The sequence below is a fragment of the Mizuhopecten yessoensis genome, unplaced genomic scaffold, assembly GCF_002113885.1.
Source record: "Mizuhopecten yessoensis strain PY_sf001 unplaced genomic scaffold, ASM211388v2 scaffold716285, whole genome shotgun sequence".
In the NCBI taxonomy this organism is placed as follows: domain Eukaryota; kingdom Metazoa; phylum Mollusca; class Bivalvia; order Pectinida; family Pectinidae; genus Mizuhopecten; species Mizuhopecten yessoensis.
Genome location: NW_018480040.1, coordinates 539,398 through 566,719, shown reverse-complemented (window position 1 = coordinate 566,719; position 27,322 = coordinate 539,398). Strand labels below are relative to the sequence as shown.

At 37.6% G+C, this 27,322-nt stretch overlaps 1 protein-coding gene across 1 annotated transcript; it reads right to left on the bottom strand.

Moving 5' to 3' along the window:
• Positions 1–43: 43 nt before the first annotated feature.
• On the bottom strand, positions 44–27,177 carry LOC110442618 (PHD finger protein 14-like). The gene is made up of 24 exons (XM_021486306.1): positions 27,021–27,177; positions 22,220–22,342; positions 21,569–21,816; positions 20,801–20,892; positions 19,783–19,838; positions 19,225–19,325; positions 18,448–18,503; positions 17,765–17,876; positions 16,847–16,941; positions 16,046–16,094; positions 15,503–15,643; positions 14,829–14,904; positions 14,336–14,521; positions 12,362–12,533; positions 12,031–12,106; positions 9,489–9,539; positions 8,414–8,509; positions 7,748–7,851; positions 6,539–6,670; positions 5,553–5,691; positions 4,837–4,983; positions 2,668–2,810; positions 1,994–2,111; positions 44–1,181 (listed from the first exon to the last, which is right to left on the bottom strand). The coding sequence occupies exons 1-24, from the start codon at positions 27,085–27,087 to the stop codon at positions 1,110–1,112; spliced, it is 2,652 nt and encodes an 883-aa protein (XP_021341981.1). The 5' UTR covers positions 27,088–27,177; the 3' UTR covers positions 44–1,109.
• Between the last annotated feature and the right edge of the window lie 145 nt (positions 27,178–27,322).

Here is a 27,322-nt window from a genome sequence, read left to right as displayed (position 1 = left end):
GAGAGGGGTATAACAATCGGATAAAAAATCTAAACATTTCACAATGATTCACAATATTTATTGCACTTGTTATATACACAGTATGTATGTACACTAACACTTTACCAAGTTAAAGTTAATAAAACAAATATGATCTGTTTCATCTTGGATACAATTATAATATAGACTCATCCGGAAAACAGCACCAATAAATTGACACTTGGGGCCAAGTTTTAAACTTGACCACCATCCGTTTTACTAGCAAAACATTCTACGTATACTGTACACAATGGTCAGTCATTTAACTTTCTGGACATCAGAAAAACTGTTACAACCTAAGAAAACTTTGGATGAGAGTTATTACAGACACTCCAAAACTCTCAACAAATATCTTTATCACACTTTTGAGCAAGTTGGCAAATAATGGTAACCTGTTTTGATGTTTTGACTTCTGTACAACCTTTGAGAAACTGTTACAACCTGGGAAAGGCCTTTCGGGCTATTCAAAGCAATTTGAGAAGAGAGAGATCGCCAAACACTTGCCTAAATACATCTTCATTACACAATTTTCAGGGAAGTTTGTAAATAATGGTTATCGGTTTTGACATCTGTTCAATAATGTTTGACCTCCCAGGATCCTCCGTGATCGCCATGATAAATATCATCATCCTGGTAAAAAAATTGGTGAAATTCATGATATTTTTCACTTGCATTACATTTTTTTCTTCATAGATTTGCCAGAAAAAGGTGAAATCAAAAACAGATTAAATTTGAAAGCAATTTTTTTCCCGAATAGGTCAGATAAAATGTACTTTGCATAGTGCAATACATAATTTAAATGTTCAAGCTTCATACATTTAGCTGCACCTAATGGTCATCAATTATCATTAAGGAAATATTGGAGACAGCTGTTTACTGCTAGTGTTTAACAAAATTAAATTGTGACGGTAAACTACGTGGTATGCTATTAACCCTTTCACCACTGTAGACCATAATGGACTCATCCAGATCAATGCATGGAAGAGTTTACTTAAGTTACATAGGGGTGAAAGGGTTCTAAACAGTCAGTGGTCTAACGTGTCACAGAGGTAAAGCACTGGAGTGCACCAGGTATATGTATTACAGAGGATTTATTTCACATCATTTCCATCGCTCTTGCTGCCACCATCATCCTCCATATCCTCCTCTTCCTCCTCATCTCCCTGAAACAGCGATAACGAAAGGCAAATTTTAATTGTTGAGAGGAATAGCTGGATTAACACAGAAACCAAGTCAGAATTCGAAAAGCGGAAAAATTTCCAATCGGCAAAAGGTCGCTTTGAAATCCAAGGATCGGCAAAATATGTTCCCAAGATTTGTAGAACGGTTATGTATCTCAACCAGTAAGTGTTCATGTTTGTCGTTTATATGACTATCACGGTATAAACTCCGTCACCTTTATCAAACAAACAAAAAACCTGGTCTGATGAAGGTGACAAGGTACGTGCCATATTAGTCACCAAAACATCACACACAAACACTTACTGGCTGTGATCTTTTCTACATTTCATCCTTTAATACCAACCTGAAGAAATTGTTTAGAAATGTTCCGAAGATGTTTATTCTGAACCTTCTTCCACTGCAGAGGTTGTAAAGAAACCAATATACAGTAGATTCTGCAGAAACAATACGAGATCTCATTGGCCTCAATTGTTTAAACTGATTGCTTATGATACCTGAATGTCAGTACATGTATATGCTTTTGAGGTTAAAAGGTCAAAGGTCAGGGTTACTGTTCTCAGTAATTTTCACTCAAAGAATCAATTCTGTTGTTGCAGACACTACACCAATTGAATAGCACATAAACACTGGCTTCTTAAGGAGCAAAGATGCCTCAATTACTTTTGATGAGACTAATTTGGATAAAGGTTTAAACCATCATTGCTTTAAATACATTTTTATACACAGCTTGAGAAATACCTTCAGTTTCACCGAGGTCAAATTATAAAATGTTTCCGCAAGGAGAACACCTTACCGAGTTGTCTGTAGGATCACACGCCTCACAGTGCCAGGAATATCCACGTTGTTTTGGAGATTTCTTGGCCGGAGGATCCAAACATCCAAAGTGGTAGCTCAGTTTACACTCATCACAGCTGTAAAATGTTAACAGTTACACAGCATTAATATTAAAAGTTTACTTCATGTCCTTGGTTGTAAGACAGGGGAACTCTATTCCACTAAAGGGGCTTTAAAAATGTGTGAAACCAGAGGTTTTACGAGGGTTTTGCACAAATTTGGAAATACCAAGGATAGGGTGTCCTTATCCTACACACCTGGGCATAAAAGTGTAGCTCAGAAACTATTAAAAGGTGTTTTAACGTTTTCCCTGAGCTTTAAAAGCCTTACTAAATTATACCATACCTGACCGTGTTGGTGTAGACGCCAAGCCCGTTACACACAGCACACATTAACTCTCCCTAACTAAGTTATACCATACCTGACCGTGTTGGTGTAGTCGCCCAGCCCTACAACGCTCCCTAACTAAATTATACCATACCTGACCGTGTTGGTGTAGTCGCCCAGCCCGTTACACACTGCACACATTAACTCTCCCTAACTAGGTTATACCATACCTGCCCGTGTTGGTGTAGACGCCCAGCATGTTACACACTGCACACATTAACTCTCCTTAACTAAGTTATACCATACCTGACGGTGTTGGTGTAATCGCCCAGCCCATTACACACTGCACACATTAACTCTCCTCGAAAATGTTCCTCTTTTCCCCCTTTCTGTTTCTTAGCTGGCGGAGGTTGACTGAGCTTGAATGATGCTTCTGGCATCGGTTCAGTCTATAAAAATAACAGACATAAGCAAAACATAGAAAAATCAATGATAATAAATAATATATATACAACATTTCATATAGCACCTAATCTAGCGAACATAAGCCACTCTAGTGCGCTTTACAGTACATAGATATACAATTAATACAATTAGCATATACATTAATCAATACAATTTTGAGAAATTTGCAGGAGCTGCCTTATCAGGCGCTAAGTAGTAGTCCCATGCCACCTGGCTAATATCTCCCTATGTGAAGCATTATACATATAAAATTAGATGTTTGCACAGCTCACTTAATGTTACGGTTCTAGTAAATTTGATTAAAAACCATTACAATGTTAAGAAATATAATGGTAAAGGGGGACAATATCTCAATAAGTTTACTAATGAATGGAGAAAATGGATAAAAGTAGTTGAACTTGCCTAAACATTGATAATTATTTTGGTGGTTTTTTTGGTTCGTTTTTTCTCTCTCTCTTATATATACTAAATACTGTCCTTAAATTGTTAATTGCCTTTTCATCAACCACTTACAATTTGCTATGAGTTATCTTTATATTAATCATAAGTATAACATATATCAATTGGACCTTTACTCGGAAAGTCTGACATCTCTGTCGTTCTGTGTGTCTGTGTGTCTGTCTCTCTATCTCTCTGCCTGTGTCAGTATCTGTTGTTTTCTTTAATAGCGATAAAGGAATGTAAAACATTGATGATGATGATGATGATGATGATGATCATGATGATGATGATGATGATGATGTTGATGATGATTATGGATGATGATGGCTTAGAAGAAAACAATGTGTTTTTGTTTTGTATGCTTTTGAATATGTGCAAATATCATGTTTATGTCAAAATTGTTTATGTAAAATCTATGAAAAATAAATAATTAAAAAAAAAAAAATCTCCCTATGTGTGTATGACTGCGTGTGTGCTGGAGATGTGATGTGTTCTGTTTGTAGTGGGACCGTGCTTCCAACGGCATCATTTATAGTGCCACCTCACTTGAATGCTACAGCACAAATACTGCAACACCCACCCCAGACCAATTTATATTCCACCTGGGTTGTTGGAGTTGTGTGGGCAGGAGAAAAACCCTTTCTCTGAATATCCATGCGTACGACGACTTCGGGGATCGAACCCCGGCCGTCTGTGTGGAAGGCAGGAGTGTTAATAATTAAGTCTAACATCCCTGGATTGATGTCCTTATGCGTAAAGGATTCCTAGACCAGACATACGTAATTCTGGAGTGATCAAACTAGACTCGAAGATTGTTTTTCACTAAATTTAGATCAAGGTGGCCAATTTCAATTTTTTGTTAGTCCAAACAATACACATGGATGATACGATACGGTTATAAAAGGCACATTCTTATTTTTTTTAGTTCAAACTGCAGGACAGAGGAAGGGGCGACATACATTATCTTGCTTGCTCTTTCTGCAGAGGTGAGCTAAAAATCAAAACAAAGAAATTGCCATGAATTCCTTCGATAAAATGAAATTCATGACCGAGAAGATGCTTTTATTAACCACTTATAATTTTGACATTAAAGATTTGTAGAAGATTTGAATTTGTGTAGGACCATTTTTTGTTTTTACAAATGACCATTGATTTAATAACTGCATTGTTAATGCATACATAATCCAAGTAGAAATTGTAGTTCCCCAGATGTAAATGAAACAATTCTAACCATCTGCACAGACATAACCTTTTTTTCATACCCCTTGCTAACTTTTTTTTTCTAAACATTTTCTTCAGGTTGGTAAGTATGGATTATGAGAAGTTCTTTTTACACAACCAATATAATTTTCTATGTGACGTTTCGATGACTAGTACGATATGTACGCTGTCACCTTCATCAGACAAATGACCAATGAAGCGTATGCACACAAATTGGTTGTGTAAAAAGAACTTCTCATAATCCGCGCTTACTTTGTTGAGAACAAATAATAACAACTGGTGGATCTGTCTGGTGAAGTGATATACAACATGAAGAATAGGTTTTGAGAAGTTAAACCCAGGGCATACCTTTAATATAGGGACAGCAGTGTCTGATGTATCCAGGCTTGCTTTACTGGTGCAGGGACTGTCAACAGCCGGAATATCCTCCTTGTTTAGTCTTTTCTTCTGTCTCCCCTTTTTGGCACCTCCCTTCACGCTGTACTTCGCTGGTAACTAGTATACACAGATAAAATCACAGTTACAAGTTATTGACAGCCCATCAGAAATAATTCAATATTTCAAGCTCACACCTAAATTTCTATAAAATATTGTTGATCAAAACTTAATAAAACTCCAAAGATGCACTATTCTGAAATCATATTCAAATTACACCCATTTTCAGCTATGTCCGTATGCGTAGTACAGATCTTTGTATTTTTTTAAATTTATTATGCCTCATTATTTCATTATTTTTAGCCTGTGAATTTCAACAGAAAAGTTATTTTTATATTTTTCAGAAAGTAGGCCAAGTCAGAAATTACACACATGTTGGTATTTTTTTTTGTGGGGGAGGGATCTGAAAAAGTGCTGATAAGCACCTATTGAAGCAAAGGAGCTTACAAGGTGAGCGTATACATTCTGCAACACTGGGCAAATTTTATGATTGGCAAGTTTGTTTAGTCAAAGGAAGGCAATTAGGTAGGATTAGAATATTGTTGTTCACATTGATACATCATTGTTGCCAAGCTTGGACAAATACCGCACAAATGATCAAGAAATTTCCCCAGAACTTTTTTTAGTACTTTTTCAAATTCATATTTCAGGTCAGGTGACCATTTAAAAGGCTCCTTGATTTTCTCCCGGAGTCGACGTGGAGCGTTTATGTCCCCTTTGGTTCCTTCCTCTGGACCACTGCTCGAGTTGTCACACTGGGAACACTGCCTGTAAACAGTTGATTTATATCAGTAAACTAGTTTGCTTGATGACCAGATATAAGGTTAACTTATACAGGGTGATGTGACAGGAGGCTGTATTTTTAGTTTTTCTAACTTGGCAGGGTCCCATGCTATATGTTGTGACTTTTTTTCACCGTGGCTTTAATTTTGCAAATTCCTTAACACAATTCATGAATTCAAAATGTCAGGGACTGTTTTGCAAATTCTGGAGAGAAAAAAGCAAGAGTCTCTTGCAATTGGGGTCTGTATGATTATCTCAGATTTCTTCCTGTCCCTAAACTTTACAAGACAGCAGTTAGCTAGGACAATAACAGGAACTTTTGTTCTAATTTTCAAAGCATTGGACCTCTTCAAGCAATGAATGTCGGTCAAGATCAATTATTTTTCATCCCGGCAAGCAAAAGGCGAATTTTATGACTTCTGGCCTTTAAAAGTACCGTAAAATCATTTATTTTCGTAGGGTTAAAATTTCGTGGTTTTCATGTACTAGCCTGTTTCAAATACATTACATTTCCCTGATTTCTGATATCCCGATCTATATCATACCATTTATGTTTTTGTGGGGATATAATTTCGTCGATTTTTTTTTATCCATGAAATAAACGAAATTTAATGTCCCACGAAAATTTATGATTTTACAGTAGTAGGTTGAAGAATTTTAGATATTTAACTTGTACAAAGCTTCTGATAATTTCCAACCAGACGAATTGAATTAGTTGCCACCAGCCAATCATATACTGTATACCTGGCAGGTGCAAAATGCAAAAGTTAAACTGTGACGAAAAAAATGTTGTGTTCCAGTAGCTTGTATCCAGTCATATTGTATGACTTACCAGCCCATCAGCTTGGTTTTCTTTGGCATGCGAGTGAGTGGCGGTTCCAGACAGCCCAGGTGGTAATGCTTCTTACACAAGTCACACCTGACCAACAGGTGTGGGTTACAGGACTTCTTACAGACTGCACACCTGATGTCCAGAAGTAATATTTGAATAACAATGACGAAATGATAATTTTCAACTGGCTCTGGAATCAATTTTCTACATTTTACTATTCAGTTCATCATTTAATAGAATTTTTGGAGACTTTGAAGGTAAATAATGCTTAATTAAAGCGTGAAAATTAATTAAGGAGTAGGTACTTAGAGAATTACCTACAACTGTAGGATATCTTGTTTGGGTTATTAATAGGTTGTTTTGCATGTATTTTTGAGTAACACTTATTTTCATTTCTTAAACCAAATCGACATTTACTATTGATCAGAGACATTTTATAGGTTTTCTTTGTGTGAAGCTTTTTTGATAAGGAGGAACATATTGCAGTAAGGTAGCATACATCCTTAAGTCATCATGTCACAGTAAGGTATTATTTACCCTTAAGTCTCCATGTCACAGTAATGTAGCATACATCCTTAGGGTCTCCATGTCACAGTAAGGTAGCATACATTCTTAAGTCTCCATGTCACAGTAAGGTAGCATTCACCCTTAAGTCTCCATGTCACAGTAAGGTAGCATTCACCCTTAGGGTCTCCATGTCACAGTAAGGTAGCATACATTCTTAAGTCTCCATGTCACAGTAAGGTAGCATTCACCCTTAAGTCTCCATGTCACAGTAAGGTAGCATTCACCCTTAAGTCTCCATGTCACAGTAAGGTAGCATACATCCTTAAGTCTCCATGTCACAGTAAGGTAGCATTCACCCTTAAGTCTCAATGTCACAGTAAGGTAGCATACATCCTGAATTCTCCATGTCACAGTAAGTTAGCATACATCCTTAAGTCTCCGTGTAACAGTAAGGTAGCATACATCCTTAAGTCTCCATGTCACAGTAAGGTAGAATAATCCTTAAGTCTCCATGTCACAGTAAGGTAGCATACATCCTTAAGTCTCCATGTCACAGTAAGGTAGCATACATCCTTAATTCTCTATGTCACAGTAAGGTAGCATATATCCTTAAGTCTCCATGTCACAGTAAGGTAGCATACAGCCTTAAGTCTCCATGTCACAGTAAGGTAGCATACATCCTTAAGTTGGGACTATACTCACGGGTTGATGATGGCTGGAGGTGAAGCACAGGGAACACTGTCCTGTCTGGTCATGGTTTTGACTGGAGCTCGCTTGGTATTGAACATCTCGGGCATAGGGAGAGGCTGAAACAGGTAACAGTTGTAGGGGCTTAGAAGAAAGTCAAATTGATCACTGATAGATTTTCAAATCTATCAAAAGTCAGTCAAATAAGGCTACTTACCCCAGGTGAGCTCCAAGTTGACTTATATCAGGTGAGAAAAAAAATAGAATTTTCATTTATGTTATCATCATGCTAAAAAGACAGTTAAATCCAAGCCTCTACATTAGACATGTGTTTAAAGCAAATATTGGAATGAGTTTGATAAATACAGAAATTTTCTAACCATCAATTCATAAGCACCACCCGACTACTATGGGTCGGGTGGTGCAGTGGATAGCACACTTCCCTTTCACCAAGGCGGCCGCAGTTCGATTCCCCGATCGAATGTGAAGAGTTATGGGGTCACCAGCACGATGACGTGGGTTTTAATTAAATAAAGTTTATAAATATTAAAGATTTTTCTGTTTCAATTAACCTTTAAGGAAATACAGCCATTGGAATAAATCTGATCTGAAGAATGAAGAACATTCTTAAAGTTACTAAGTTTTGTGTTAATGGGTCTTGATCGTAGAATAGACTCTGACCTTGATTGCCATTTCTGTAAGCATGCCATACATGTTCTCTCCCTCCTGTTTCAGCTGTTTTGAATGGTCCTTCAGTCTGTCAACATCAGCCAGCAGCTATTCAAAAATCAAGACAAGAAAATCAGTTAATTATAACCTGAGGATTACGCTCCCAAAAAGGTCACCAAAACTGGAATAAAGTTTGTGTGCTGACATGCATATTGATTACTGGTTGTTATTTGTTACATATCTTGACCTGAAATTTATCATGGTTGGTAGCCCATGTTATCTCGGAAATTATTCAACTGCTCACCTTTGGCGAAAAATGAGTTGAGACTCTGACAAACAATTTGACATTTGAGTTGAATGAAACCTTGACCTTGGATGTACTGTCCCAAAAATTGTAGCTGACACACTGCCCTGCCATCCTACGTATATACCTAAAATTCTATTGTGCTATCTTCAGCGAGTCCGAAGTTATGGTCCAGACAAATAATTTAACCTTTGACCTCAATGTGACTTAAACATTAGGTGTACAAAGTAAATAGTGGTACGTGACACACCCCATTCCCGTCCTACAGATATACCTTAAATTTCCTTTCATCTCATCTTCAGCGAGTCGGAAGTTATGGCCCAGACAGAGAAATGGAGCGACAAAGCGGCGACTTTATGCTCCTCAATATTGTTCCGGGGAGAATAACAAATCACTGAAGATAATATTTGAGGTTCTATTAAAACTCTTATGAAGGCATACTTTTCACCTGGTCGTCCTGTCGACGGAGGACGTTCTCCTGTTTCTGTAGTATACTGTCCTGTGTGAATTCTTACCTGGTCGTCCTGTCGACGGAGGACGTTCTCCTGTTTCTGTAGTATACTGTCCTGTGTGAATACTTACCTGGTCGTCCTGTCGACGGAGGACGTTCTCCTGTTTCTATAGTTTACTGTTCTGTGTGATTACTTACCTGGTCGTACTGTCGAAGGAGGACGTTCTCCTGTTTCTGTAGTGTACTGTTCTGTGTGATTACTTACCTGGTCGTCCTGTCGACGGAGGACGTTCTCCTGTTTCTGTAGTATACTGTTCTGTGTGATTACTTACCTGGTCGTACTGTCGACGGAGGACGTTCTCCTGTTTCTGTAGTATACTGTTCTGTGTGATTACTTACCTGGTCGTACTGTCGACGGAGGACGTTCTCCTGTTTCTGTAGTATACTGTTCTGTGTGATTACTTACCTGGTCGTACTGTCGACGGAGGACGTTCTCCTGTTTCTGTAGTATACTGTTCTGTGTGATTACTTACCTGGTCGTACTGTCGACGGAGGACGTTCTCCTGTTTCTGTAGTATACTGTTCTGTGTGATTACTTACCTGGTCGTACTGTCGACGGAGGACGTTCTCCTGTTTCTGTAGTATACTGTTCTGTGTGATTACTTACCTGGTCGTACTGTCGACGGAGGACGTTCTCCTGTTTCTGTAGTATACTGTTCTGTGTGATTACTTACCTGGTCGTACTGTCGACGGAGGACGTTCTCCTGTTTCTGTAGTATACTGTTCTGTGTGATTACTTACCTGGTCGTACTGTCGACGGAGGACGTTCTCCTGTTTCTGTAGTATACTGTTCTGTGTGATTACTTACCTGGTCGTACTGTCGACGGAGGACGTTCTCCTGTTTCTGTAGTATACTGTTCTGTGTGATTACTTACCTGGTCGTACTGTCGACGGAGGACGTTCTCCTGTTTCTGTAGTATACTGTTCTGTGTGATTACTTACCTGGTCGTACTGTCGACGGAGGACGTTCTCCTGTTTCTGTAGTATACTGTTCTGTGTGATTACTTACCTGGTCGTACTGTCGACGGAGGACGTTCTCCTGTTTCTGTAGTATACTGTTCTGTGTGATTACTTACCTGGTCGTACTGTCGACGGAGGACGTTCTCCTGTTTCTGTAGTATACTGTTCTGTGTGATTACTTACCTGGTCGTACTGTCGACGGAGGACGTTCTCCTGTTTCTGTAGTATACTGTTCTGTGTGATTACTTACCTGGTCGTACTGTCGACGGAGGACGTTCTCCTGTTTCTGTAGTATACTGTTCTGTGTGATTACTTACCTGGTCGTACTGTCGACGGAGGACGTTCTCCTGTTTCTGTAGTATACTGTTCTGTGTGATTACTTACCTGGTCGTACTGTCGACGGAGGACGTTCTCCTGTTTCTGTAGTATACTGTTCTGTGTGATTACTTACCTGGTCGTACTGTCGACGGAGGACGTTCTCCTGTTTCTGTAGTATACTGTTCTGTGTGATTACTTACCTGGTCGTACTGTCGACGGAGGACGTTCTCCTGTTTCTGTAGTATACTGTTCTGTGTGATTACTTACCTGGTCGTACTGTCGACGGAGGACGTTCTCCTGTTTCTGTAGTATACTGTTCTGTGTGATTACTTACCTGGTCGTACTGTCGACGGAGGACGTTCTCCTGTTTCTGTAGTATACTGTTCTGTGTGATTACTTACCTGGTCGTACTGTCGACGGAGGACGTTCTCCTGTTTCTGTAGTATACTGTTCTGTGTGATTACTTACCTGGTCGTACTGTCGACGGAGGACGTTCTCCTGTTTCTGTAGTATACTGTTCTGTGTGATTACTTACCTGGTCGTACTGTCGACGGAGGACGTTCTCCTGTTTCTGTAGTATACTGTTCTGTGTGATTACTTACCTGGTCGTACTGTCGACGGAGGACGTTCTCCTGTTTCTGTAGTATACTGTTCTGTGTGATTACTTACCTGGTCGTACTGTCGACGGAGGACGTTCTCCTGTTTCTGTAGTATACTGTTCTGTGTGATTACTTACCTGGTCGTACTGTCGACGGAGGACGTTCTCCTGTTTCTGTAGTATACTGTTCTGTGTGATTACTTACCTGGTCGTACTGTCGACGGAGGACGTTCTCCTGTTTCTGTAGTATACTGTTCTGTGTGATTACTTACCTGGTCGTACTGTCGACGGAGGACGTTCTCCTGTTTCTGTAGTATACTGTTCTGTGTGATTACTTACCTGGTCGTACTGTCGACGGAGGACGTTCTCCTGTTTCTGTAGTATACTGTTCTGTGTGATTACTTACCTGGTCGTACTGTCGACGGAGGACGTTCTCCTGTTTCTGTAGTATACTGTTCTGTGTGATTACTTACCTGGTCGTACTGTCGACGGAGGACGTTCTCCTGTTTCTGTAGTATACTGTCCTGTGTGATTAATTACCTGGTCGTACTGTCGACGGAGGACGTTCTCCTGTTTCTAAAGTATACTGTTCTGTGATATTACTCACCTGGTCGTACTGTCGACGGAGGACGTTCTCCTGTTTCTGTAGCATACTGTTGTGTGATTACTTACCTGGTCGTACTGTCGACAAAGGACATTCTCCCGTTTCTGTAGTATACTGTCCTGTGTGATTAATTACCTGGTCGTACTGTCGACGGAGGACGTTCTCCTGTTTCTGTAGCATACTGTTGTGTCATTACTTACCTGGTCGTACTGTCGACAAAGGGGACGTTCTCCTGTTTCTGTAGTATACTGTTGTGTGATTACTTACCTGGTCGTACTGTCGACGGAGGACATTTTCCTGTTTCTGTAGTATACTGTTCTGTGTGATTACTTACCTGGTCGTACTGTCGACAGAGGACGTTCTCCTGTTTCTGTAGTATACTGTGCTGTGTGATTAATTCCCGGGTCGTACTGTCGACGGAGGACGTTCTCCTCTTTCTGTAGTATACTGTTCTGTGTGATAACTCAGCTGGGCGTACTGTCGATGGAGGACGTTCTCCTGTTTCTGTAGTATACTGTTGTGTGATTAATTACCTGGTCGTACTGTCGACGGAGGACATTTTCCTGTTTTTGTAGTATACTGTTCTGTGTGATTACTTACCTGGTCGTACTGTCGACAGAGGACGTTCTCCTGTTTCTGTAGTATACTGTTGTGTGATTAATTACCTGGTCGTACTGGCGACGGAGGACGTTCTCCTGTTTCTGTAGCATACTGTTGTGTGATTACTTACCTGGTTGTACTGTCGACGGAGGACGTTCTCCTGTTTCTGTAGTATACTGTTCTGTGTTACATTTTCCGTTATGTTCCTTTTGATGTTGTCAATCTTACTGTTTCTCTCTACAAGTGTAATCAGTAAACAAAACTTAATACATGTAATCTTTGTTTGCTTGCACTATTGTTTTTAAATATTCAGAAGCATGCAAGTTTTTTCATTAATTTAAATTTAGAGTACAGCTGTCATATCATTTACTCAAGATACATTAAGAAAACCTTTAAATTTCATAAGGCATCGTCCATTATTCTGTTACAGGAATTAGAGTAGATCAAACTCGCGATCCAATACTTCCTAGTCCTATTCACTACCACTGGTGAGCTAAAGGGAAATTCCCTCTAGTGTGCATCCTCGATATCCAGGGGTTACGCTCACTTACACTCTCTGCACCCCTGTTATATGTCATAGCAATATTGAAGGCTCAGTGTGTACCACCTTGTGGATGAGACAAGAAGACTAGTTTGATCCTTTGATGTACATCAAAAGAATATCGCGGTCGCGTAATGGTAAAATTTGACTGACTTGGAAGTCGGGTGTCGCCCCTTTGTATTCTTCAAAGGACAGGTATCAGCCTAGTGTTTGGCAGGATTTTTTTTTACCCGAGACCAATCAAACAGCTATCTTTGTGCCTTCAATTTTGCTATGACAAATTCCAGGGGTGTAGAGAGCAAAAGTGAGTGTAACCCCTGGATGTCAAGGATGTATAGCGTGAAGCTGCATGCAAGGCGACCGTAATCCTATGTATAATCAAAATCTGCCACAATACGTATACGTAGAGTACCCAGCATTAACTGTTAGCTTACTTAACAGTCATAGACCATGGTGTTAAAAACTAACGGGAATGATAAACCTTTACTTGTATCGCTGACAAAGATTGGGATTTACATATGATTTTCTATATTAGTGATGCACTTCAGGAATATTCTTAATAACACATAGTACCTACTTTTTGTTTTACCTTTTTTCTTTATATTTAATTTCTTGGACTGGCTTGTAATGTTCACAGAACTTATTTTTTTTTGTTAAAAATAAAACATATGCCCAGCTCCAACTTGAAAAAAAGGGTAAAAACAAATCTGACCAAAGAAAGTGAAGAGGAAAATATAGGTCGCTGTCACCTGATAAAGTAGAAGTACATCTGAGGATGCATATGTAAATAAAGTTTAATGACTATGGAGATTGTAGTGTAACAGAAATGGTGCTAAATGTGAAGTCTAACTAAGGCGTTGCTGGGATTGATGTACAGAAAGACTGATGGAAAACGCATACCCTTTACTCCACCTCCACTAATGTGGCTGAGGAGTAAACAGGAAAACTATAGCAGAATGATGAACATCAATATTTGTATGTATGGAGATTTATTAGCTACAGTATCATTTTAATATTTGTTTTTGTTGTTGTTGGATTAACAACTTCACAACAGCTGAGGACATTGAAGTGCTTAGGGGGCCACTGCCAGAAGGAGAAAGTAGATAGCAAAGAACTTAAGTAGATAGGCAAGGAACGATAGGAAACAGAACATATGTAATGTGTTGCAATGGGAGCGGCAGATCCATTTAAGTCTTTTCCATGTCCTATAAGTAGAAGACACAGAAGAAAACTCCCGATTCTGCAGAAGGTCTCACAATATTTACTTCATACAATACACATGTAGTGGGTTATAGCAGGTTTATTCTTGGTTTCTTTAATATCCCCTAAACGAAGACGAGATAGAAACCACCCCACCCTGATTCTGTATGGCCCCACATCATTACTTGCCACATACAATACACATTTCTTTCACAATTCTTTCTCCGAACCTGCACATGTTACAATATCATATAGTTCTATGCTTTGTGAACATTACCGGGAACATTTGTGTACATACCAAGGTAGTAACTGATGAATTCGACAGACAAGGCGGGCAATATATGGGTCTTCTTGCGCATCTCCTGTTTCTCCTCTGTGACATGCTGTACCTGTGTGATGATTCCCATCAGCTCGGCCTTCCTCAGCATCTTCTTCACACAGGACGGACTGGAGGTCAGATATCTCACTAACTTCTGTGTCGGTACTGAACACACACAATTACCTATCATTAACTGTTGATGAGGTTGATACATTATTGTGTGAATGTGAAGTTTGATAAAAGTATGATTTTCTGGCTATTTCTGGAATTATCATCATGATTTAATTGCAACAGCAAATAAACTAAATATCATGTAGGGATTTCTTATTTTTTTAAAATTCAATATCTATTTGATTTGCCCTTGGACGTAATTTTACTGTAAGTGTTGATCTATTATCAAAGATTTCACTGTGATACCATTTTGTGTCAGAGGACATTCTACCTCAAACAAAAAGATCACACTGCAACTTACCCCAGGATGGTGGCCTCTTGAATTTTGATATTTTGTACTTTTGTCTATGTCGGTTTAATTTTCTGTCAAATCGCATCTGGAAAGTGACCAATAAAGTAGAAATATATATAAATATACTTTTTATTAGATAATTTCATTCATATATTAATCTTGTATGCGTAACAGAGGTCATTATTTTTAACAGAGGTCATTATTTTTTCAATGCCTCCGCTAGGAGTCGAACCCAGAACCTCTGGCTTACTAGTGTTACACTCTACCGAATGAGCTAAAGAGAAATTCTCTCTAGCCAAGTCGGTAGGAAGCAACTAGTATTTTACCACGGGGACATACTCCCCCTCCAAGAAAGAACTTGTCCCAAGTTTTTCAGGGGTCATAGCGATTCCTTTGAAAGTATCGCTGAGTGTTTTTGTGAAATCTCACGGATTCCTACATGGACGCCAATGAAACAGAGGTCATTATTTTTTCAATGCCTCTGCTAGGAGTCGAACACAGAACCTCTGGCTTACTAGTCTTATGCTCTACCGAATGAGCTAAAGAGAAATTCTCTCTAGCCGAGTCAGTAGGAAGCTGCTAGTATTTTACCAGGGTAACATATGCATATATTATCTATTGTTTAACACAAGCCACAGTGTGAAACAGGATTTTTAAAGTATTAATAGAATCTACTCTATTACCTTCTCTTTTTCATCTTCAATAACTTTCTCGGTGTGTTTCTTTATGTGCGACTGTATGGCGAGCCAATTTCTACGTTTTGCTCGTGCCATCATCTTGTCAGCGTGCATCTTACAGTAGGCAAAGAACGGATCTGCAATGTCCTACAAAATGGCAAAATTGGAATAAATAAAGTAATTTCTATGACATAACAAATAGACACGAAAGGAACAAGTACCAAGTATAAGTTGTTTCTGAGAACACCCTCTCCAGCTACAACAGATTCAAATGAACATGGTCAAAGAAAATAATTTAACATTTTACATCATGAATATTCTATTATCACAATTTACCAGTCAGTCTCCAATAATTTCTAGAGAAATTTGAATGAGTGGAATGTTGAAATTTATCCCTCAATGGCAAAAAAAGAGTGGGTATAAGTTCAGAAAGTTTTACAATTAAAAAAAAAAAAAACTTTTACTATATACTGACAAATCTTTTTGTATCATTAACATTTAAGAGGAAAGCTAGTGGTGGTATGGTATGACAAGGTTTTCTTGAATTACCATGCACTCCTCTGGAGCAGCCTCGGACAGCAAACCTTCCTTCTGGGCACTGAAACAGGACACGGTATCAACATACAGAGAGATGTTATATAACTAACAGTATACTTTACAAAGGTTTTTTAAAACAGTTCATTAACCCTTTCACCACTGTAGACCGTAATGGACTCATCCATATGGATACATGGTAGAGTCTACTGAAGTTACAGAGGGGTGAAAGGGTTAAGGTTATTTCTAGGTTTATTTAGGACCAGGAAAATAGGAATTCCGAATAGAAATGTCGGATAAATCTGAATTTAAGGCTCAATCTGTTCAATTAGCGGCCAGCTCCATCAACATCTCAACACACTACATTAAGGAACACTATCCCTCTGCACTGGTTCTTCATATATTCAATAAATTCCTTTTAATTTTGTTTTGGATATAAGCACAGTTGGGCCAGGACCCTTCTGTAGACCAGGTAGCTCAATCAGATATAGCAACAGTATAACAATCTGAAGCCCTGAGTTCATATCCAAGTTGAGTTCCTCTGAACTTTTACACTCATAACACAGCTACTGTTTGTTTTTTATATCGTCTTATTATTTTTTTCATTTCAAGTCCCACAAGGCATGTTTCTCTATTCAGAAAGGATTTATCAAAGCTATAGTAATGCTGGAAAAAAACAATGTCAAATGTGTAGTTGCAGTTTTTTGGCAGTAGTTATGGATCCTTAATATGAATTTCCTGTAAAAGTGAAATCAAAGCTGAGCAGTGCTTTGAAGACAGACAACAAAAAAAGGGATGCATAATTCTTGTACTTACCATGTGACATGGAAGTAAGTCCTGCACATGCCCGCATCACAGCTAATACACACGCCCGTTCTGCTAAACCGTGCATCTTCACACAGCGAACATTCCTGTAACAGAACAGACTCAGTCAAGTACAGCATCTCACAGGGCAAAGCTCTAGATCAATCTGCATTCACAAGGGACAGCTGTATCCAATGGTTATTTTTCTGTTGCCATGCCACTTAGACAAATTTTATCTATGTAACTTTGTATATCTTGAATATTCTGTACCTCTTGTAGTCTTTTCTTTGTCTAAGGCAGCTAGCTTGTATATATATTTCACACATAGATACATGTACATGTAACTCGAAATCTCCAGTTATTTTTAGGACTCTTCTTAGTTTAAATGACTTTCACATTACTAAATGTTTACTAACTGCACCCATCTGTAGGAGAAGGACAGGGTAACAGACCTGATTTTTCTATACTAACCCGTGTACCTCACATGGAGTAGGGCATTTCAAACAGGGTAACAGACCTGATTTTTCTATACTAACCCGTACACCTCATCTGGAGTAGGGCATTTCAAACAGGGTAACAGACCTGATTTTTCTATACTAACCCATACACCTCATCTGGAGTAGGGCATTTCAAACAGGGTAACATACCTAATTTTTCTATACTAACCGATGCACCTCACATGGAGTAGGGCATTTCAAACAGGGTAACAGACCTGATTTTCTATACTAACGCCTGCACCTCTTCTGGAGTAGGGCATTTCAAACAGGGTAACAGACCTGATTTTCTATACTAACGCCTGCACCTCACCTTTGAGTAGGACATGTATTTCAAACAGGGTAACAGACCTGATTTTTCTATACTACCCCATGCACCTCACCTTGAGTAGGGCATTTCAAACAGGGTAACTGACCCAATTTTGTCTATACTTACCCGTGCACCCCACCTGGAGTAGGGCATTTCAAACAGGGTAACAGGGCTGAGTTTGTCTACGTCTCCAAATGCTACTCCAGGAGTGTATAGAGCACAAACCAGGTGAACCCACCTGGGAAAGGGAAAACAACAGATATACACATGATTCGTTTCTCATCCTTAATTCAATATGCATTCACAAAATTTGAGGTATCTTTACCACACCTAAAATAAAATTCCAGGAGCTAACTTTACAAATATTTACAGCTATTTCAGACACTCTCAGTCATTCATTATCAGCTACTTGTACATGAATTATAAGTGCCTTATTTCCTCTTAACTATTAAAACCATTACATACTTACTACTTATAATACCAAGATATTTTCTCCATAGCCAGACACAGGCAAAATAATTTGGTCAATATCTAAAACATAATCTGTTTTGTCTGCTTTAACTGGCAAATGGAACTCGCTAAAAAAAATGGAATACCTGAAGATTTGTTCAAATAGTGCCAAGTGGGAAAAAAACTGAATTTGTATCTGGAAAGATTGTTTAAGCAAAAAATAAATAAAAAAAAGTGAAAGTATGAACCAGAGAAAAACTAATCTATTTCTCTAGCTTTTTACTTATAGATTCCTGTCTTATCCAAGAAATCCCTGGATTACACAGGGTGTCAGAAAGAACAGGTTTTTCTTTACTTACTTCCCAGCATCTGTTTCTTTGAATATCCCACCAGGGTTTGGACAAAGTTCACATGTCTGAATAAGGCAAATGTCATGATCAGACAGCATTATTTTCTGGTTAAAATCGTGGTAAAGTTTTTAGAAACAATAATGAATTGCCATCCAATGACTCAAAAGCATAACCAATCAACAAATAAAGTATGGCCCTGAAATCTGATAAAATCGAAATGAAATCTGACAACAGGGCTCAGATCTGACAAGCATCTGAAATCAGACATGGACCTGAAATATGACAACACTGACTTGAAATTGGATGGCATGGGCCTGAAATCGGACAGTGAACATGCTTAACATGGCTATATTCTGTATATGGCTATATTGTTGTGTATTTCTTAATACTATAGATTTCTTTTGTTGTATATTCTGTATGAGATTTCCCTTTTGCTGTGTATTTCGTATGCATTTTCCAAATTCCCTATATTGGGTATTTCGTATACATTTTCCAAATTCCCTTTATTGGGTATTTCATATGAAGTTTCCAAATTCCCTATACTCTGTATTTCGTATGAAATTTCCAAATTCCCTATATTGGGTATTTTGTATGAAATTTCCAAATTCCCTATATTGGGTATTTCGTATGAAATTTCCCAATTCCTGATATTGTTTATTTTGTATGGAATTTTGAAGTTCCTTAAATTGTTTTTTTTGTATGAAATTTCCAAATTCCTTATATTGTTTATTTTGTATGAAATTTCCAAATTCCTTATATTGTGTATTTTGTACAACATGAACTTACAGGTTTACAATCTGCCTTACAGGCATCACAGAACCAGGGCTCTGTGCTCGCCGACGACTCTGTGCTGGCGTTGGACTGGTTTTCACTGATTCCATAGCAACCTTAAAGTATATAAATACATCGCTATATATTAATAATGGAAACTAGACGGAGAAAAAAACCAGTAGAAGAATCTCTTGTTAATGGATGTTTTATGAAAACAATTCCTTGAACTATTCATCTGGACCCAACAAGTTCAAGTCAACAGGTTTTAACTTTCAAACTGATAAACTACACTCTGTTAAATCTACAAAGTCAAGCTTTATTCTTTAACTTATTCACCCCTGAAATTTCATAATGAACCATTCCAACCTTTGAATTGGAAGAGTTCAAAGGTGTCCTCAAGGGTGAATGAGTTAAGAAGAGAGTATTGACGAATTGGCTCATCCACAAATTATGAAATAGGAACCTACATGTATATACAGTAATAAGTGCAATTGTAATTTAGCGCAATATTTAAAGCACGGAAAAAATGATAAAATTAGATACCACTAAAATATGTTTGTTTACATTATTTACCTTCATGGACAGACACTCCACAGTTATCACACTCAACGATCTCATCATCCTCTTCACTGTAAAACAATAAACCATTTTAGATTCATTTTAAGATTTCTTCTTTTCTTTTCTTTCAATTTGAAGGTGTTATAGCAAGAAATCCTATATCCTAAATGTCATGTGATAGATGTTAGCGAGATATGCTTACATAATGGGCATATATAAATATCTCTAAAAATACTTATAATATTGATATATGCTAATAGGAGTAACAAGGTTTATTTCATAATTTTGAAGAATTAAGGATTATTCCATACATGAATAGGAAGTGGGGTTGGGTATTGGAGGGATTTATCTCTGAAAAACTAGAGAAACTGCTCACAAAGATATACCCCCACTTCATCTTATTTTATAGTGGTTTTCCCTGGTGCTTTCTCTCTTCATGCACATCTTCATATGATGTACTTTTACTGTGCCAAGTTAAAAATCCAAGTAACAGTTATGGAGGAGTTGCGCTTACAAAGTTTCTGGAGCAGAAAGTTTTAAGTTTCAAGGGCCATATATTCAGAAAAACAAGAGTTGAATCGGAAATTCCTTTCTTCATGCACATGTACCTTCACTATGAAATTATCCAGCAAACAGCTTAGGAGGAGTTGTGTTTACAAGGTTCATGGACAGACAGGTGGACAGATAGATGGACAGACCGTTATTCTGACATACCCCCAACTTTGTTTGCAAAGTATTTATATCATGGTCCCCCGTATAAAAAAACCATTGTAAGTGTTGGTTTTACATAATTTTCTCCCTCCCTTCTTTAGCCAACATTTGTTCAGGTTATACTATATAATTTTTGAAAAAAATGCTGACTTTTTCTAGTATTTAGGAGAGCTGCTAAATTCTCTAAAATTACAACAATATCAAATTTATTCCTCGCTTGGTGACAATATGACCCTTTCAATTCTGATTTTCGTAGCATTACCTAATATTTCTGAGGCAGACACAGCAGATAGTAACACGGATCTGATTTTCGTAGCATTACCTAATATCTCCGAGGCAGACACAGCAAATAGTAACACGGATCTGTTTGTGTCGGTAGAGGGTATACACACTGCTGCCCGCCAAGCTGCTAGACTGTAAAACAAATCAAATATTATCAAATGGACAATAGGACCTACAATGTAAATTCACTATATAGATGTGAATTTTTCTAGGTCGTAAAAAGTAAGATTTTTTTAATTCTCAAATCCTTTGTGTGATTTTAATTTTCTGCATTACTGGTAGACTTAAAACATGGAGACTGCTTAAAGGTATCACTACAGCTGACATAGGGTTTGCGTAAAGATAAACCAAAAAGGGCTATCATATGTTAAGGCATTATATAGGGGTCACAAGCAGATTGTAAGAAGGCAACAAAAGAGACTCACATAGAGATTGTATACGACATGAATTATAAGGGCATGTTGATTATATAACAGCATCAAAAAGGCATACATAGAGAGTGTGTAAAGACATCAAAATGGGCAGAATTGGAAACTGAGCAAAGGGTCTTGAAATAGGCTTACTCAATGACTGTAAGGGAATTTAAAAAGAGTCGCATACAGCTGGCTTTGAGTGTAGGAAGTATGGACGGACAACGGACAGACCTTGGACGGTATTTTGATCAACCCACCATCAAATTAAATTAAATTTATGGTAGGCTAAAAAGAGATTTAGGTAAATAGAGCTCGTGAAAAGGAACGAAAATGGACTTACAGCATGCAGAGCTAAAAGATAATGCTGCTAAGCTAAGATCCAGAATTGTTCATACCTCAACTATTCCATTTCCACTTGTGCTGGGAACCACTTCCTGTTTGGTGTCACTGACAGACTGGACCTCCAGACCTGCGGTCTTTATGTCGGGTCCTTCAGCGACATGCTTATGTTCTTTGGGATATTCTTCTTCGTCTTCACTAGAGGAGTCGCTATCGTCATCGTCATCATCGCTATCGTCCTCATCGTCATCTTCGTTGTTGTCTTCCTTATCGCTGAGCTCAGCAGCGTCCGAATCATCTGAGCCTACAACATGTGAACTCGGGTTTAGTCATAAAATCTCATCTCCCTCCAATTGCTTCTCACGTCAACCCAATCAACGATTTCACTACTTCTAGTGGAAGATACTGATTAATATGGAATGACGAGACAGAGATACACTTTTTTATGACAAATATTGATCGCAATGATCTTTCCCCTTATGACCACTATTCAAATTCTTACAATTATTTTACACCTCACCACGCAAATATTATCCATCTTAACCAGACTCCCTGCCTGCATACATATTATTATATAAACTATAGAACAAATGTCACTCCAAGTCCCAATATTTTGGCCTCCTGGCTTGATTCAAGTATTAACCTTCATCTTGCTTTTCTGAGTTCACACTTGAAATAGCCCTTTATTGTAGATACGTATATCAAACCTTTGTGATGTTTTTCCACATCAAAGTCGCTATCGTCATCACTGTCGTCTCCCCCTCCAAAATCCACCTGTATGAGATGACGCTGCACTGGTTTCACTCTACGTTTCTTCGGATCTCGTTGTACTAGAACACATGTATAAACCTCTTTTGTTAAAACAACAAACAAACAAAAGAATTTGAAGAAACAAATTATCGTCATAATGAGTAAAATCCCATCAAAACAGAAATGATATTCTCAAACATTACTGACTAAAAAAATATCTTTATACAAAAAAATAAATATATGATATAATTAAGACTGTTATAACCAAACACAACTTTAGTAGTAATAAATGTTCAAAATGAAAATATTATTATTAAATACAGGTGGTCAATGTTAGAGCTAAGTATAGCCCAAGTTTCCTCTGGCCCTAACACCAGACTTAGACAGTTTGACAGATAGATATCTGGTATGGGGCCAGAACGCACTGCTATATGAAACAAGAGGCCCAAGGGCCTTAGCGGTCACCTGAGTTATATCATAGGTACTGGTAGCTTTATTTTAGTGTTTAGATGTGATGTGGAAATCAGCATGTAAACTAAGTGAAATACAATACTTGTCATGTCATCAAAGGATAAGAATTTTAAAATATTTGTAAATGTTCCCTTTGGGGCCCCGCTCTAACCCCTGGGGACGGAGCAGGAATCCTAAGTTTACAATTTGATACCGTCGTCCACCAAAGATGATTCTGACCAAGTAAAAATAATTTCCAACAGAAAATTGTCAAAATATACCCAAAAGTGGTGTTTCCCTATATAAACTATAGTAAACTTTACCCCCTCCCCAAGGGAGAACGGATAGCTCGGGGGTCCTGAAATTTACAATTTAAATAAAGCCCCTGATGGTCTTTCCATCCATTCAGAGAAAATGACTGTAATACCTCTGAGTCTGGAGAATAAGATTTTTGAAATATTGGTTAATTTTCCCTTTGGGGCCCCGCCCTGGCCCCTAGGGTTCGGTTAGGAATTCCAATTTCACAATTTAAAACCATCTTCCTTGAAGGATAATTCTCACCAAGTAAGAATAATTTCCAACAGAAAATTGTCAAAATATACCCAAAAGTGTTGTTTCCCTATATAAACTGTAGTAAACTTTACCCCCTCCCCAAGGGAGAACGGATAGCTCGGGGGTCCTGAAATTTACAATTTAAATAAAGCGCCTGATGGTCTTTCCATCCATGCACAGAAAATGACTATAATACCTCTGAGTCTGGAGAATAAGATTTTTGAAATATTGGTTAATTTCCCCTTTTGGGCCCCACCCTGGCCCCTAGGGTTGGGGTAGGAATTCCAATTTTACAATTTGGTAGCCTCATCTACCAAGGATGATTCTGACCAAGTTTGAAAAAATTCCATCCACTGGTTCTTGAGAAAAAGTTGATAATGTAAAAAGTTTAAGCACGACGGACGACGACGGACAGAAAGTGATTGGAATAGGTCACTTGAGCAAAGCTCAGGTGACCTAATAATTTATTATCCAATAAATCCAATAATTTATCCTTGAATATGCATCGTTTTAATTCTAGAGGTGATTAATTTTTATGTTCAGAAAACATCAGAGGACGGATTTTAAACTCAATTATGTTATGTTGCGTCATTCAAAAATGGCCCATGGGAAGACTATACATTTTGTTTTGGACTGCAGGAATAAATTAAGAATATAGAAATAATTGAATTCATTCAAATTCCAAAGACCATATTAAAATGCTGACAAAGAAAGGTTCATTTGAAGCGCAAAATATTGCAAAATTCATGCTGTGACCCTTTTTGGGTACTAGGACATTGCAAAAAAAAGAAAACAACGAAAAAGTTAATTGTGACATCAGATCGAGCGTTCTATGAATACTTTCTGTTTTGCTTTTTTGTATATATATCAATCTTTGTGAGAGAAATGTTTGTTATTAGATTTGGATTTGAAGTGAAAGTGAGTAAAAACCACTCAGAATCTTATTTCTCAATACTAAACAGCCAAATATGGGTCAATTCCCCTCTCCAATTTTGTCGTTGTTTTCTCCAATTTTGTCGTTGTTTTCCCCTATTTCAGTTAAAAATATCTCCACTTGTAACTTTAATACTACCACATGAATATCTGTCTTGGCTTCATTTTGTTTTTATTTTCCTTCAGTTCCATGACTGAGTGTTATGTTTACTACACTGTTTACAGCTAGTCCTGTTTACGGCAAAATAAATATCATAATAGTCACACATCGATGGTCAATTCAAAGCATCAGTATATTGAACGAATTACAGGTGTTTTGCCCCAAAACCGTCATGCCCCAACTTTTTTTCAGTTCAGTTCGCCCTAAAAGCTATATCGCCCCGACTGCTACGAACTTATGTTGAACGATAAAAGGCAATTCATGGGAGGTAACTGTTTCAATATAAGAGCTGTGACTATTTCCTTGTCAATAATAATTATTCATTTTTGTTTCGAATACCTAATATTCAGTCTGGTCTAGCTGATTTTGTGAAGGTGTCAGTAATTATTGCCAGTTTCACTTAAATACAATGTATCACTGATTAGGAAAATTTACCTCAAGACTCAATTGGCATCTTTTTGTATTTGTTTTAATGGTCTTGTAATGTTTTTGTTAAATATTAATTGTTTTGATGACTTACAGTTTGCATGTTGATCATGAAAAAGATCGTCAGTAAATTATATTTTTGAAAAGTAAAAAGATATGCCAATGATGCCAATTGAGTTTCTGCCCTTCATATTACATGATAAGCATTTTTGCCCAGGCTTCATCAATGGATATTATAGATATGATACGTTAGTGATCTACGACACGCGTGGAAATAATCTAATTATCTTACGCATATATATATATGTATCATCTAAAACATACAAATACATGCCTTACATAGATATTGTAGATATCTTTTACATACACAGTGTTTACGTCATCTTAATTAAACATGTTATAATCTAACGATCTGTATATTTTACTATCTTTTATCCATTTAGAAATCTGAATATTATTGTATAAATATATATAAATTAAAGATAATTATTAATTACTTACAACAACAACACGGTAAACACAATCACATAATTATTAAACTCTGAATTTCCCAAGAATATGGGAAAATAAGCAAGCTACTTTTTTGGGGAGGCGTTATATTTTTGGTCGAACTAGTTAGGGCGCCATAGTTTTTTGGGGCAAACTATTTGGGGCTTTGTGGTTTTTTTGGGGCGAACTGGTTGGAGCGATATGAATTAAATTTGGGGCGTTACGGTTTTTAGGGCGAAACATCTAACACATCAGGGATAGTATATAGGTCCCTGCCCATATTGAACAGCTAGAAACAAAAAATAAAGATGCCATAAATGCCCCCCTCTAGTACTCTCCCTCTAGCCTGAAGCCCTGTCTGGACAAGACATGCATGTACAGTGCATATTGTCTCCTATTTCAAAAAAGGGTACTAACTTTCTATTCTTTCATTGAACCCTGAATCAGGTCCAGTACACTCAGCCGATTGAGCTATATAGCTGTAAAGACTTATAATAGCTCTATTGACCTATCTGAAATAGGTCTTTTGAGCTATTTTCAACTGATTTTCTTTTTTAAAAAAAACGAAACAAAGTCGGTTTTAAAAGAAGATTGTATCATTAGGTTGATAACAAAAGACGTTAAATATAAGTATGCTTTTTAAAAAATAATGATGTAAAAAAATCGGAAATTTCACATCTATGAAAAATGAAAAAAAACATCTAACTGTATGCTCTTTGTAGTCAACATTACCATAAACCTTATTGTTTTATGCGACTTTGCTTTAATTTAATGAAATTTGAAATCTAAGAAAATATAGCTCAATACAGCTATAATTTATAGGTGTATACAGCTATATATAGAGAATAATACATGCCTCTTTCCATATCACACCCAGTATCAACCCGAGACTGCAATATCAGCCCAAGGGCCGAAGGCCCGAGGGCTGATATTAGTCGAGGGTTGATACTGGGTGTGATATGGAAAAAGTGATGTTTTATTCTGTTTATTACATACTTACTAATAAAAGCTACTATCTTATGATAAATTTTTCTTTTGAAATATTGAAAAACGAAAAAAAAATNAAAAAACAAAAAAAAAAAAAAAAAAAAGGTGTAGAAAAAGTCATGATTTATTCTGTTTATTACATACTTACTAATAAAAGCTACTATCTTACGATAAAAAAAATTCTTTTGAAATATTGAAAAACGAAAAAAAATCAAAAAGGGGTGTGATACGGGTTTTGCGGGCTGATACGGGGTTTTGCGGGCTGATACGGGTTTTGGGGTGTGATACGGCGGGGGCTGATACGGCTTTTGGGGTGTGATACGGCGAGGGCTGATATGTGTAAGAGTAATTGTGTCGTATCGCATATACAAAAAAACTGTATTTATTAGTAAGTATGTAATAAAGGTATTTATAGCTATATAGCTCAATCAGCAGAGTGCACTGGACCTGTGAATCACTTATTGGTTGTGCTAAATGAATCTTTTCACAATTACATGCCCTACACTTGAAATGGTGGGAGTGGTGTGGTATGTTTTAATTGTACATAGGATCACGGTCGGCTATACACTTCGCACTAAATCCTCAAGGAGAAATTCTCTTTAGCGCAAATGGAATACGGCTGACTAGGAGGTTGGGAAGCCCAAGTTGGGGGTGGCTGGTTCGATACCCAGTGGAAGCGCACTAATCTCTTTCAAGTTACAAATGTAACGACTGGTGTCACTTAACTTTAACATTGAATATACCGATTTCAAATATCTTACACATTGTCCTGTATAAAAATTCCACACTAGGGTCAACCTCTTCCAGCTCCATATTGTGTTCAGCCATGTTTCAAGCTGATGAAGATGCCAGTACTGAAAATATTGAATCAATTGTGCGCGGCGCTTGAAATTGAAAGAAAATCTACGTCTCAAACACGCTTGATAATTATACTCTCAAAACATTGTAAATATGCATAATTTGCAAATAATCCCACATTTCTGACAAAAAAGCGAATAATTGTATTGAAACAATATTTCCATAAGAAAATTACATTAAATTATGAGCATCAGATAATTACGGA

Excerpts from the sequence above, each read along its gene's own strand:
- LOC110442618 (XM_021486306.1), bottom strand. The coding sequence starts at position 27,087 with ATGGCTGAACACAATATGGAGCTGGAAGAGGTTGACCCTAGTGTGGAA. Across the intron at positions 21,817-22,219 it reads TGTGGAAAAACATCACAAAG|GCTCAGATGATTCGGACGCT; the intron begins GTTTGATATACG and ends CACATGTTGTAG. Across the intron at positions 16,942-17,764 it reads ACTCCAGGTGGGGTGCACGG|GAATGTTCGCTGTGTGAAGA; the intron begins GTAAGTATAGAC and ends GTTCTGTTACAG.